Source organism: Amborella trichopoda, chromosome 9 (genome assembly GCF_054954075.1).
Source record: "Amborella trichopoda isolate Santa Cruz 75 chromosome 9, AtrichopodaSantaCruz75HAP2 v2.0, whole genome shotgun sequence".
Taxonomy (NCBI): domain Eukaryota; kingdom Viridiplantae; phylum Streptophyta; class Magnoliopsida; order Amborellales; family Amborellaceae; genus Amborella; species Amborella trichopoda.
The window spans coordinates 5,046,591-5,060,915 of NC_142344.1; the positions used below are offsets into that span (position 1 = coordinate 5,046,591).

A 14,325-nucleotide genomic window follows, 5' to 3' on the forward strand; every position below is an offset into this window, starting at 1 on the left:
TCCAAATTTTTTACTCGAAGACTTATTTGAGTTTGGGTTCAGGTCAAGCTGACCCAAACCGTTCCTGTAGTCATAAGGTAATATGATAAAACTCATGTGTCTTTAGATGCACGCTATGTGTTTACATTGGCAACATTTACAATATTATTTGCAAAAAAAAAAAAGCAGCTCATAGTCATAAGGTATATGATGGTTAAAAAAAAAAATGGCATAAAGAAAAAACGCATGGTCATAGAGTGGCAATGGATCCGACCAGACCTAAGATCGAATGGGTAGACCCGAGATCTGATAGGTTTGAGTATGGATCTAAATTTTGGACCTGACTACTATTTAGGTCCAGTTCCAGCCGGACTTGACCTGTGTCCGACCCATTGCCACCCCTAATGACTGGTTTCAAATGGGTTAATGTGGTTCAGAACATTAACAAAAACAATTACAGCTGGGGAATTTGTATTTTTCTCAATTAAAGGGTGGCATTTAGGTGCGTCCATCGCAACTAGCGTGCAAGTCATTGCGCTAACGTGAAACTGTTTTCTTTTGCAACCACCCAAAGCAGGGGTCTGTAAGCCCACAAAACCACCTTCCCACCCCAAAGCATCTTTTCTTGAATCCTTTAAACTATCAAAATTGCTCAATCCATGTCTAAAGCCATCTTGGACTAGGTACAAAAATTCCCCTGGTGGTAGGGGGTGGGCACGGTGGAGGAGAGGGAAATTGCAGTTAGCTGCAAGAGAGGAAGAAATCAGAAGAGGGAGAAATTGAAGAAAGCTTGAAGAGAGAGAGAGGAAGTAAAGTGAGCTGAGAGAGATCAGAGAGGGGGAGGGGAGAAATCGAAGAGAGAGAAAACAGAAAGTGAGACAGATCGAACGGAGAGATACGGAGATGTGCGAGAGATAGAGAGGGAGAGACGTGGTCAAGGGCCCTCCCCTCTTTTTTCTTTTCTTTTTTTTTTCTTTACAAAATAAACTTGAAGAGAGAAATATTTAAAAAAAAGGGGGAGGGGGAGGGGGAGGGGGAGGAGGAGGGGGAGGGGGGACAAAGATTTTCGGACCGGACCGGACCAAGCCGGCCCAGGCCCAATCCCAGATCCGTGGCATCCCTGCTCTCATTAGAAGGTGATGACCCAATAGACTAGACTGTTTTCATACTCCATCTGATTCTGTTATACTTCACCGTCTATACAGAATTTCATAGGGTGGCCTTAGTGAGGGTCCTCTAATTGATTGGGGAAAAAAATCGAGTGTCAATTAAGGTAGGGTACAGGATAGCAATGTGGCATTATGATGACTATTAAGTTTAGACCTAGATTGAAAACCTGTATACGGCTCAGCTCATTCAGAGAGGTCAGGCATAGGATATTTGGTGTGACAGAATAGACAGCGGAGAGTTTGCCGTTTTGGAACATTTGGAGATGCAATGACTTCATTTCCATCGAATCTTCAAACCCTTTTAGGAAGACTGGCAGAACAGTATCAAACTTAGGTCTGCTGTACTAGAACCATTCAGCATGCTTATGACTGCCAACCAGAATGGGCTCGTCGTCTAGGATGGGCCCAGTTTAGACCAGATTCGAGCTACAAAGTATGGTGAGTGGGCAGTGCTTGGGAAGGGGTTGGCTCATAATAGTTCAGGCTTGGGCTTGGCCACAAAAGTTCCAGCTGGGCCCAGACTAACCCTGGTCCGGCCCAAACCCAGCTCATTAGCAGCCCTATGCAGTCCGGGTTGCCAATTGGATCAAGGTGGACCTGTTTTGGACCGTGTTAGGGCCACCTTGGTTGGCAAATAGTTTGAGCCCTGGCCCTAGATCTATTTGCGCCTGGCCAACCCCAGCGAGGCCCAAGGCCAGTCCTAGGAATGCTGCAAGGGAGAGGAAGGTCCTCGGACAAGTATCAAGACAGGATATATATTCTACGGCTCATAAGCCACTAGTTTAGAGTGCAAGACGCAAGTATTAGGACACACGGGCGAAGCCAAAGGAGGATAATGCGACTCGAGACATCTCATTGAGCCATGGATGTTTGGGCACATAATCCACCCTGACTATAATACTTACTGCACCTTTGTAATCAATAAGTTCGTTACAAGCAAAATACTCTACTCTTGTGAATGATAGAGGCAAATGAAATGTATTTCGCCATGGCCAAATGTAAAATGAACATCATGGTGTGTGAACAAATTGAGCATACAATTGCTAACCTCCTGATTAAAAAAGAGATATTTATATCAGGTGTTCTCCGACCCCATACAGGTGTGGTTCATCACATCACCTAAGCACAGGTTCAGATCTTACCCTTAAACAATCATGAAGAAGTAAACTGGAGAGAGAGAGAGAGATGCCAAGCCTCGTTTGAACATGCAAGCATTAACAGAACTCACAAATACAAACATGGGGAGGGGGCCGCATGGTATGCCGTAGATGCCAAATTAGATATGGGCCATAGCTCGTCCATTGATTCCCTGCAACACTGAGAAATCTGATGGTCCAACTGCATCAACAAAGCCTATCACAGACAATTCAGGCACAGGCATGTTTGCGCCAAGCAATTCATGGTCTATGTATATAACAACTACGCTTATATCATCATGGAAGAATCGACGAATTCCCTTGTCGACCTTCTTCAGATCTGAATACCTCATCTCCCTCTTCCTAGCTGCCTCTTGTAACGCTGTTCTAACAAGCCTTCTAGCTATACCCTGGCAAAAGCAAGCATTACAACAGTTCAAGGTTTCAGAAAAATACCATAGAGACTGCATATTTAATAGCATTCTAAGCAGAGAAACAGATCATATGATTCTATATACGGTCACTCGTGGATTGCATATTTATTATGTGAATCTTTCATCTTTCACCTGTCACTAAAAGCATCATTATTTGATTTTGGCACGAAAAGTGAGAAGTTACTGATCAATATCTGGCATATATAAATGGGATACTTTATAACAAAAAAAGGAAAATAATAATCGAACTCCTCAGAATTTCTTGTGCATGCATGTGCGCTCTCCTTCAGATAATAAATGCATTGAGATTTTTCTAATGCAATTGCATCCCAGCAGATAGGATTAAAACCCCTAACGTCATTTAAATATGTTGCATCATCCACAGAAATTTTCAGTATGGGTAGATACTTTTTCTAATCTCAATCATGAGAAAAAGGTATTAGCTAGTAACAAATCACAAAGAAAGCTTAGCATATTCCAGATAACCCATGTGACAGGAGCACTTAATCAATAGAAGCAATAGATTTATTTGATCATACAGACAGAACAAAAAGATGCAATCAGGTTGCATCACTACTACATCCCGAAGCAGCAAAGCAATGGCAACATAAGGTTGGTTGCTATTTAAAGTACCGCCACTTCAAAACCCCAAAAAGAATGGCGGAATTGTTGCAAAGAGAGGGAGAGAGCTACTGATCTGAAACAAACACAGGAGCTCCTGACAAGGTGACTGGTGTGTGCAAATGAGAGAGAAAGAACCAGGTGATCTTATCATTCTTCTTATAGCATACGTGATCTGTTCTAACAAAACGTTTTTCTAAAGGAAAGAAACAATATTATGCTTCATCAAGTCAGTTATGTAGAGAAGTAGCTACTTACTGCTCGTGGGCAACTGTTCACTATCTCTGCAGCCTCCTGATTGGTGAGATGTTCCCAAAGGCCATCAGATGCAAATATAATAAATTTATCTTGGGGCCTGATGATTCTTGTGTACACAGAAGGCTCTGCAGTTAAGACTGGTCGATGAAGAGGCTCCGAGAGCCGAAATCGCAGGTATGATGGACCTAGCGCAAATTCTGGCCTCTTCAAGTATGCATCACCGATAGACCTGGACACCTACAAGCTTAAGATGTTATAAAGCATGGAATTATGACAAACTGACACATGATGTTTATACAACAGCATTAGAAGAAACCCGAGAGGTTCTATGGATTTCTTTTGATTAAGTAGAAAGCCAATTCTCTCTCTCTCTCTCTCTCTCTCTCTCTCTCTCTCTCACACACACACACACACACACACACACAGTTCGTTTGTTTTATTTATTTAACCTCCTCAGTGGTTTAATCGCTATCCTCAAAGCTGAACTAAATAGCTGAAGATTTTAAACAAGAAGAAAAGATGAAATTAGAAAATGAAAACTCATCAAACCTGAATGATGCCTTTGACACGCCATACTCCGTGCTTTTGGACTACAATATGTGAATCATCTGGATGAAGGGACCTAAGCTCTTGTCTGACTTCCTCCATGCACGCATTATGGTCCCTAGTCAATTGCTCTGCAATGATGTTATTTGACCTTTCTAGACAACCTATTACTGCCCTTGAATCGCCAGCATTAGCCACATATAACCTTCCACCCCAAATCACTCCAACGAGACAACATGTTCCAATCGCAGCAATTAACGGTTTCTCTTGCCTTGTTCTACGCACATGGGCAAGAAATCCGTCCTCTGTAGCAGAGAATGCCCTTCGAAGAACATCTTCAGACATCATTCCATGTTCTCTTGTAAATCCTGTAAAATAAGAATCTTTTTTTAACATACCTGTAAAATAAGAATCTTAAACATCGAATTTAAAGTTCCTAAAGATAAATGAAGCAGGCTGTTTCAAAGGCAACAAAAAGATGGAATATACAAATAAATAAGTTCAAATAAATTTATTCAAAATACTGATAACAGGCACATCTTTAATAATATCAAACAAGGTCTAAAAGTGACCAGTTGTTTTCCCTTTTTTATATTTTGGGGAGTTAATCAACCAACCAACCAAAGGTCATACTGGATTCACGAAAGAGAAGGTAAAAATAGTAGCTTGCAAATGGACACAAAATTCGCAAAATATTATAGGAAAAGAAATAAATAAAAGTTCACGGCAAGACTAAGAAACTCCACAGAGTCTCCCACACAGTCACAATGAAGAAGTCCAAGTATCACACATGCAGGGCACCTAAAAAAAACATGCAATAAGGAGAAATCGTCCATAATCATTTCAACTCCCAAAAAACAAGCCCATCATTAATAAACAAGCGATTTGTAATCTCTGTCTTCAATTTCTCAGTAAGTAGTAATTTTATTTAATACAGATTAAAAACGAAAAGGAGTCGAGCGACAGCACTTGAAGCAACATAAAGTTCTATAAACAGAAATCATCCTCGTAAAGAGAAAACATCCTTAGAGAATACCTTGTTAAGGTATCTCTTACAGGGTTGACATCTTATTATTTCTCAACAAGTAATTTTATTAAGTCATCACTAAAAAAGTATGAAAGTAATTATGGTACAATTACTCATCCCCAGATACTCCCATCAAGCTCAATTCTCTTACACTATAACAAGATATATCCAATATGCACAAATGCCACATGAGATCTTACATTTCTGGAGAAGTACCATCTAATATCCATGTGACCCGCACCTCCTCTAATCTATCTGATAATGCTCATAGAGTCAGCGATTGATCCCTCCAGTTTGAGATTGAGGCAACAAGCTGCAATGTTGCATGCTCAGGGAGTATTGATTTTGTAGGGAGAGCTAGAGAGGTAGGGTTAGGACTTTGGAAGAGTCCCAAACTTTTAGGAGACAATGAAGGTTAACAAGGAGGAAGGAATTATCTTAACCCTTTCCCCTGTAGCCATAGCTTGAAAGATAACTCATAACTAACCAATCAGCATTCAAAACTCAAAAACTAGAAGGCAGACTTGTTCACTGCAAAACTGAGTCAACTCACTACGTTAAAAAATTAACGTTGAAAAACCAGGTTGGCATTCTAAACTTTTTGTCTGAAGAATTTCAAAATGCAAAAAACCACTATAATTGGATTTTAACCCAGCTTGTTACAATGCCATATCACTATCCTATGGCATGAGGAAAACATTTCATATGTCCAAATATCACAGGAAATTATATAAGTAAACTCCCATATACATTTCGAGTTCCTTATTAATGAAAATCTCCCACTGTCTAGTTGACTAAGACGAGTTCCTATTCAGAATAATCAAATCCTGCAACTTAAAAAAACAAATTAAAGAAACTCTATAACCATGGAGCTCCAAGGCCCTCAATGGAAGAGCTCTCAGAAGCGAGTGTACTGTATCTTCTACCATGAGTCCCGACTTTTTATGTAACGTGTTTGAATAGTTCACAAAATGAAATTCAAAATAATGGACTAAACCCAGAGGTTGCGAAACTTTACTTCATTAATAATAGCAAACGCACTATCACAGTATCAGTATCCTGAGAAAGGACCCAAGTAAAATCTTCAGTTTGATTCCTCAAACTACCCCTAGAATTCAATATCCTAAACATGATTTGCAGTTTTGAAACTTTGGTTCTTCAGTCTGAGTTCAAAACAATATCACATAAAGATAATAATAACAAGCGATTGTTAAATATGTGAAACTTACTACTGATTTCTACAAAATTAGAAACTCAGCTTCACGTTTTATATCAGTCATAAACCGTAGCCTAAACCTGTGGTACAATGGGTGTGAAAGGACTACTTTGCCCTTAATTTTTTGTTGAATCACAACTTGCGCCTCGAGTCTATTTGAAAATGAATTTTACCCCAATGTTTAGTTTAGAAAAGGGCGAATTTAACCCTACTGTTTCGTTTAGAAGAGGGCAGCACACTCACTCTTCGCCCCATCCGTGCTATTTATCATATAATTAAAAAGTTGATGATTAAATATAACTAGAGAGAGAAAATAGTCTTTTTTTTACTCATAACACAAGTTGGCATTTAGTAAAACAATAGGAGCAAACCTGCCCCTCCAACCCCATCATGAGTCACCTGCAGGGTGAGGGTGAATAATGGTTGTTGAAAAATGTCGAGCTGAGCTTAAATTTTTTTAAAGTTTCACACATTGTAAAAATCCTTATTTAACAAGAAAATCAACGAATAATTGAGTATACAAATTTCAACACCATTTTGCCTTTTTTTCTGATTTTTTCTTTTTTGTTTCTTTTTTCTTTTGCATAAAACCACGTGTCTGCACTTTGCATAACTTGATATCTACAATTGCTTCCATTGATAAAGGTTGCTTCTTCCCGGCATCCAGAAGCCTGAGACAGCAACACCACATCTCCCATTTTCTGTTTGCCATTGTGGCCAAGGTCTTTATCCAATCTATGTCTCGTCTTTACAGCAGCGGAATATTCAAGGGCTTCTGTCCTCCAGGCAGGGAACAGAAATTATACGGCAGTTACACACTTCCCCTATCTTTGGCTGGTCTTCGATGATGCCTCTTCAGTCCAGCAGCTCTTCCAAGCCGCCGCTGTGGCAGACATGCTGTCTCTATGGCATGCCTACGTCTTTGCCTACATGCGCCATTTCAGGCAAAGAAACAACCATACCTTAGGGGAAATTGTCCATCCTACAAGAAGCCATCCAAGATCACATTAAAGTCTCCGCCATCTTTTGCGCAAAAGGGTACAAAGGACTCCACACCTTTGCAATGAGGAACTTGCAACTAACTGAAGGGTAACAGCAAACAGTGATTACTAGGTTGGAGACCCCATGAACTTGGTTCCCTAAAATTTTAACATAAACAGCTGTTCTCTCAGAAACCCTGGCCCACCTGGTTATTGGCGTATTCTTGAAGATCCCTATGGAAATACTATGTTTCCTTCTTGGCATTGTTTACTCAACAAGGGCCGAGTCAATTGTGCTACCAGGACTTAAAAGGACCTTCCAAACTGGAACCAACAACAATAACCTTATTGTGAGGGAGACTCTAACAATGTTATCCTATGGGCCTACAAAAGAGCACATTGCATATGGAGACTTGCACCTCTATTTGACCATGTATTTTTCCTGTGCAGGGACCTATCAGTCAATGCTCGAAAATTCGGCCGCCCAACCGCCTAGGCACAGTCTAGGCAGGGGCATCATGAGTTTTTGCTTCTGGTCGCCGCCCCGTGACAACTTGCGGGCAGCAGAAAAAAACCCTCAGGTAAGGGTAAAATCATAGTTGTTGGCAATGCCTGGGAACTCGAATCGTTTTAGGCACCGGAATCGCAGACGGCTAGAAGATTCAGGTTTTAGGAATCGTTGTCCGTATAATAGGAATCACTAGGAACAAGATTCCTACTTTTTGAGAATCGCATTTCGACCGAAATAGATTCAAGTTTCATCCACCTATGGAATCGGGATTCCCATCCTCCTGGAATCGACACTCCAGGAGTCAATATTCTTCAATATGCAGAGTCGAGTTTTTGACATATGTGGAACATAGATATCTTGTTGTTTTGAATCGTGATTCTAACATATTTGGAATCAAGTTTTTAAAGTATATAAATCAAAGATTCATGCCAATTTGGGATCAAAGTTTACAATAATATGGACTATGGAATGCGTTTGACGACCCTTACCAAGAAACAAGATTTTATTTTTATGGAGAAGGAAGCCACAAGCACATCTGAGCCTCATCAACTTTAGAACCTATATTGGATGTCTCTTATTAGAAAGTTTCCTGAATTTTAAAGTGATTGTGTTGACTATTGAACTTATCGTCATTATATACAAAAGACAAGTATTCTTAAATTGTGATTTTGACTTCATTATTATAAAGACAAAATAGGAGTATGTCTACACCATGCTTTTACTTTTAATTGTATATATTGTATTTATCAATTATATTTTAAATTTAAAGTAAAGGCCATCTAGGGTGGCACAAGTAAAATAATGAAACCCTGCAACCACTAGAAGCATTCGAAGGAAGATTTCTACTTCAATTGATATGGAAACAAGATTTAGTCGTCGCTAGAATCCAAATTCGATATATTTAGGAACATCTACCCGCAATTAATGGGTTCAAGTTTTCAAAGATGTGTTGGATAGAGATTATGAAATTAAGATATCGAGTTTCCTTGGTTTCGATAAATGGTTTCTAAATATGTGTTGAATCAATATTCCGAAAGTAAGAAATCGAGTTTCCTTGGTTTCGAAAACAAGCTTCTAAATTAAGGAATCGAGTTTCCTTGGTCATAAAAAGGGTTTCCGTGGAGATTCCTTAACGGAAATGCCGAATCGGGTTTCAGAATCGGAAACGCGAGGTCGGTGAAGAGAATCCGGTAACTATGGGTAAAATATATAATTTTTCCCCCTTAAAAGGGGGGGAAAAAGCTTTAGGGGTATTCTAAACCCCCAATAGAAATTCGGTGGCCTTTAGGGTGAGAAAAACCTCTCAAACACCACTCTTTTGTGATTTATCGAAAGATCGATAAATTTTTTACTTTTTCTATTTCTTCCCAAAACGAAGGCAATAGTTTGTGGGCAGATTTGAAGCTTCTAATAGTTGATTTTGAGAACTTTTGGTGACCCAACAGACGAGGTTTGCACCGACATCGATTTGATTTTGATATTATTAAAGTATTATCATATTTGAAATAGGGTTATGATTATTTTGCAACAACATATTATGTTATGAATCATGTGTTTTTTCTTTCACTTTTTTTTTTTTTTACAATATATTTACAAGTTTGTAGCTAAAAGATTGATTTTTTTGGTGATTTATTGATTTTTTTCTCACTTGGACGATGAAATTGAGCATATATCGTATTCTTTTATGAATAATTGATTCTTTTTTTGTACAATGCGTCTTATTTTGATATTCTATTTTTTTTGTTTTAGTTTATTTGACAAAATAATTGATAATTGATTATGTGATATCTTAGTGGGTTAAGTCTTATGTGAAAATGAAACTAAAATCTTAAAATGTCTTATAGATTCAGTTATTCATTTAAGTCTCATTGTAAAGTAATAGGTAGTGTCTTATGTTTGGAAGGGGGGGGGGGGGGGAGAGAGGGGGAGGCCAAGAAGACGGTTAAATTCCTTGCCAAATAGGGGGTAACAAGGGGCCCCACAGGGGGCATCTAGATCCAGAACAGTAGACCTGCACTCATACCTCTTTCTCTCTTTCACTCTTACCTCTGTCTTGCTTCTCCTTCTTTCTCTTATCCCATGTTTTTAGTAGGAGTGGGAATGTACATCTATTATTCAAGATCAGTCCCCCTTTTTGATTATGAGGCCTTCTATATTTCCCATTTTTTTTATACTTGTCATGATGTAACGCACAGGTATGTGAGTTGCCAGTTTTTTGGATACTGAAGAATGCACAAAGTTGATTAAGTATAACACAGTCGAATATTCCCTCCATAAAAGAAGGTTGCTTCTTAAAATAACTGTCACCTCACCTTATGGCATTATTCACCTCAATAAATTCTAGAAAACATTTGTTTATGAAGGTGCGGTTCAAAGAGAAGGGCACATGTCTGCCTAAATGTCAGCATCAGGGGAACCACTTGTTTGCTCAAGAATAAAACCAAATGTTGCTTTTGGTCTATTATTACAAAGGAGAACTCCTGTGACTGCCTCAAAATGGCCACTGTGTCACAATCTTCAAGGCCATCCAATATCATCCTCTGGGATGGGATTTACTTTGGTGGTCTTCCCATCAAATAGTAGCAAATCAAAGCTAACGAAGAACGCATAAGCACCAACCAAGCCGATAGTAAGTCACAAAGAGTAGTAAGAAGCCATTGAGCTTGCAGTACTTCGGGTTGGGGGGGAAGGTGGAACTTTCTTTTGAACTTAGTGGGAATTTCTTTGAAAACAGTTAAGCAACACCAAGCATTCAAAGAGGGAGAAATGAGTCAATGAGGATTCATAGTACAAAGTGATGCCTTGTGTGTGTGTGTGTGTTTGTTCGTGTGTTTTTTTTTTTTTTTTTGAGAAAGTCAACTGTTTTGTATTAAAGTATAAAGATGCAATTTGCCTTATGTTAGTCTCGATCCAACAAAATGAAATGTTCGAAGTCAACAATTGTCATCCCTATGTTTGTCATTATCAGTCGGCAAAAAATCATTCACAAAGCACCAGGGTCTTTAGTCTAAATGTAAAACTATGTGTTCATAGCGAATATATTTCATCCTAGTACCATGTTTATGTGGTCACCATATCCTGCCAATAAACATGTAGTAGTCAGTTACCCTAGTAAATATGATTGCTATATTTTTTTGCTAAGCAGTATGTACTATAGAATTGATGGATAGACAATTTTATTTGTTGATAATTAAAGGAAAAAAAAACAAGGACAAATGAACAGAACCAAGTTCCAACCATATCACAAAACCAATGTACTATTTTACTACTTACTCTCCACAGTTCCAAACCAAAACTTTAAGCCTTCTTGTTGATTTGACAATTAAATAGTAATAATAATCCGTTATTACATCAATTCAAGGAGAGATTCCAACTCAATCCAACTGGGTTTATGTTGCCCATTGTTTTCCCCTTGTATTTTAATAAAAACTCGTATTCTTTAACCTCACTGTATTCAACTAACTCTTTTGCAGTCATAAGGGAATGAGGGAACTCCTCCCCCATTAACACTGTTATTCCTCCTTACTATTTGTTCCACAAGCCAAACCCCATCTTAGTGTCTTTTTCTCCGTTTGGCTGTGAAGTACATTTTTATCCCTTTCTGTTGCTTTCCTTCTCTTTGTGTTGCTTTTAACTTTACTAGGGTTTGTTGTTGTCCCTTTGCTCATTATGTTTGTCTGTATTCAAATCATCCTGCTTTGACAATACAAAAGTACTAGGGCAATTTCAAGCCACATTATAACTCCTAAAAAACTCACTCTAAACCTTCCCTCCTTGCCATATGTTGTGCCACAGCAATTCACCTAATGGTAAGGATGTTATAATTACATAAACATATAAGCAGAGGATCAAGAACAAACCAAAAGGAGAAAATTTAAGAACCACAAAAAATAGAAAGACAATGAAAAAAAGGGATTAAAAGAACATAAGAGCCAAAGAGGCTAAAGAGACACTAACATGAACAAACGCTCAAATACTTAGAAGGGCAATCCAAAATTGAGCAATTAATAGTTCATAGTTTTCAGAAGAAAAAAAAAAGTGGAAAAAAGAAGACCCCTTAAATAAACTCGAATACAAAACATATATAACCAACATGCATAAAAAAACCTAAAGCAATTAGTGATTTAAGAAAAAAAAGCACTACTACAAAAGAAACTTTCAAGCCTGAACAAGGTCACACAATCCACACCATACGTTAAACCATAAAAATCCATAACTGAAAACAAACTAATAAACGTGATGAATAAATTAATAACCAATAAATGAGGGAAAAAAAGGAGAGTGATTAAAAAATGAAAATAAGAGTGATTTCCATGCGCATAAACCCAAACATTTCAAACTGAATTGCAACATGAAAAATTACAAACCCTAAAACGTCCTGCAGTAACATGAAAGGAACTGCAGTCCATATCAAGCCAAAAATACATACATAGAACTCAGACAATGTGTTCACGCAAAGCACAAAAATTGAAAGAGGAATAAGATAATAATTGCAGCAACAACAATCAAATGCAAAAATAGAAAGCATGGAAAACCTAAAACATCTGGAATGAGACCAATAACCTTCCCAACCCAAATCAAATGAAAAGAACATTCAAATGATTCCAAATGTTCATAAACCAGTAAAACCACATAGAGGTGAGGAGGGACCTAAAATAATTGCTAAAATACAAAAATTTCTGAATGAATCTTAAGGAGTGGGCAAGCAATTCATATTTTCGATCAGCTCAAATATTTCAAGAAGGGGACAAATCAACTATAGCACCCTATAATAACACTAATGGAACTGCATATTGCATCAACGGATAGCATGAACACAAAAAGTTACACTTGCTGAAAAATTAAGCCCTAAGCTGGCTACAATGATACCAAATAATAACACAATTAAGTAAAACCAGACAAATGCAATGACACCAACTATACTACAAAAAATAGGACAAAGGGCGAAAAACTAAAAAACTCACTATAAAATCAGAAAAATAAAAATCCAAGAGAACTGGCACACAATCCATACATGAGATTAAACCCAAGAATCACAAGCAATGGGGAGAAATGCAACAATCCCAACTAAACAACAAACAATGGGAAAAGGAACAATAGATAAATAAGAAACCCTAAAATCACGGCAATAACAACAACCATACAATAAATTAAGGAAAAACCAACAATTCCGCATCATCATCACCACCAAATCAACCATAACCCTAAACATCCTTGCCCACTTAACAAATTCACAGCATTGACTTACTCATGAGGTGGAGGAAAAGGTTATCCCTAACAAAGCGAGAAGCTTCTGGGCCACCATGGCCATCATAGATTCCAACAAAGGTGCCATCTCTACCAACCTCTACCTGGCTCTGGTCTTCAAGGAACTCATTCGCCTGAACAACTGCAATGGAGAAATCCCCCAACGAATGGCGACACAGGTCCTTGCACCAGAGGAGATTATCACCTTTGTCCTCATCATCCTTGCTCATATGGCCGAACCTCTGGACCGGTCGCCAACAAGCCTCTGCAATTCTTCTCAGCCATGAAAACATCCCTCATTTCCTCAAAGGGAATTCAATTGAGTTGAGGGGAAGGGTTACGAGGAATGAAGGTGAGATGAACAATCAGGTCTAGAGAGAGAGTGAGTTGCAGGTAAAGGGAATTGGGAGATAGATAGAGAGAGAGAGAGAGGGGAAAGGGATGAAAATCGAGTGAGGAGGTTGGAGATGACGATAGAGCAATAAGTTATGATGATCGAAAGTGGGCGGAGAGAAAGTGGAGGTGCAGGAACCTAGAGAGAGAAAGAGGGGCAGTTGCAGGTGAGGCAATCGAAGAGAGAGAGAAATGATCGCTGAAAGGAATCCAGATAGGGAAAAAGTCAGGCAATTGTAGTGAACTCGAGATAGTCAAGCCCGTGGAAGAAAGTAAACTATTGAGTCTAGAGAGAGAGAGAGAGAGAAATAAAAATATAGTAGAGAGAGAAAGGGTGGAGGAAACGGGGGTGAGAGGAGTACGCGGTAAGGAGCGAAATTTACGCGGGAGAACATTACAAAACTACCCTTGCTTCCGGTCTGAAATACCTAAGGAACAATTTTTCATACGGGCTGAACCGCATTTGTACAATATGCGGTCCAGAGGTATAAACCATCCATATTAAAGATGGATGTAAACAGATGGTCTATCTAAAAACAATTATAATTAAGGGTCCAAATATTTTTTTAATATAATTATTATTTTATTTTAAATTTTTATTTATCTTTTCATATTTATGATCTCCATATAAAATATTATATATTTTTTAAAAAATAAAATCAAATTATATTTAAAAAATATATTTATTGTTAAGCCCACATTTGTACAATGCGCTCTTAGCCGCATGCTAACCGCGTCCATATCTAAAATGGTGTACTAGGCTACAAAAATCTGACAATTGGGAAAAGCGGCCACAACTAACCTGTCA

At 38.4% G+C, this 14,325-nt stretch overlaps 1 protein-coding gene across 1 annotated transcript; it reads right to left on the reverse strand.

Annotated features, from left to right (window-relative positions):
* Nucleotides 1-2,166: 2,166 nt before the first annotated feature.
* LOC18445431 (Protein phosphatase 2C family protein) lies at nucleotides 2,167-13,729 on the reverse strand. Its single transcript, XM_006855569.4, has 4 exons — nucleotides 13,126-13,729; nucleotides 4,147-4,511; nucleotides 3,598-3,834; nucleotides 2,167-2,694 (listed from the first exon to the last, which is right to left on the reverse strand). Exons 1-4 carry the CDS (start codon nucleotides 13,415-13,417, stop codon nucleotides 2,425-2,427), a joined length of 1,164 nt encoding a protein of 387 aa, XP_006855631.1. The 5' UTR covers nucleotides 13,418-13,729; the 3' UTR covers nucleotides 2,167-2,424.
* Nucleotides 13,730-14,325: the final 596 nt, after the last annotated feature.

What these genes read in the sequence shown, in the direction of transcription:
- LOC18445431 (XM_006855569.4), bottom strand. Translation starts at nt 13,417, where the DNA reads ATGTTTTCATGGCTGAGAAGAATTGCAGAGGCTTGTTGGCGACCGGTC. An exon ending in CCTTTTCCTCCACCTCATGA is followed by an intron (nt 4,512 to 13,125) that starts GTAAGTCAATGC and finishes CTTATTTTACAG; the next exon opens with GATTTACAAGAGAACATGGA. An exon ending in TGAACAGTTGCCCACGAGCA is followed by an intron (nt 2,695 to 3,597) that starts GTAAGTAGCTAC and finishes TGCTTTTGCCAG; the next exon opens with GGTATAGCTAGAAGGCTTGT.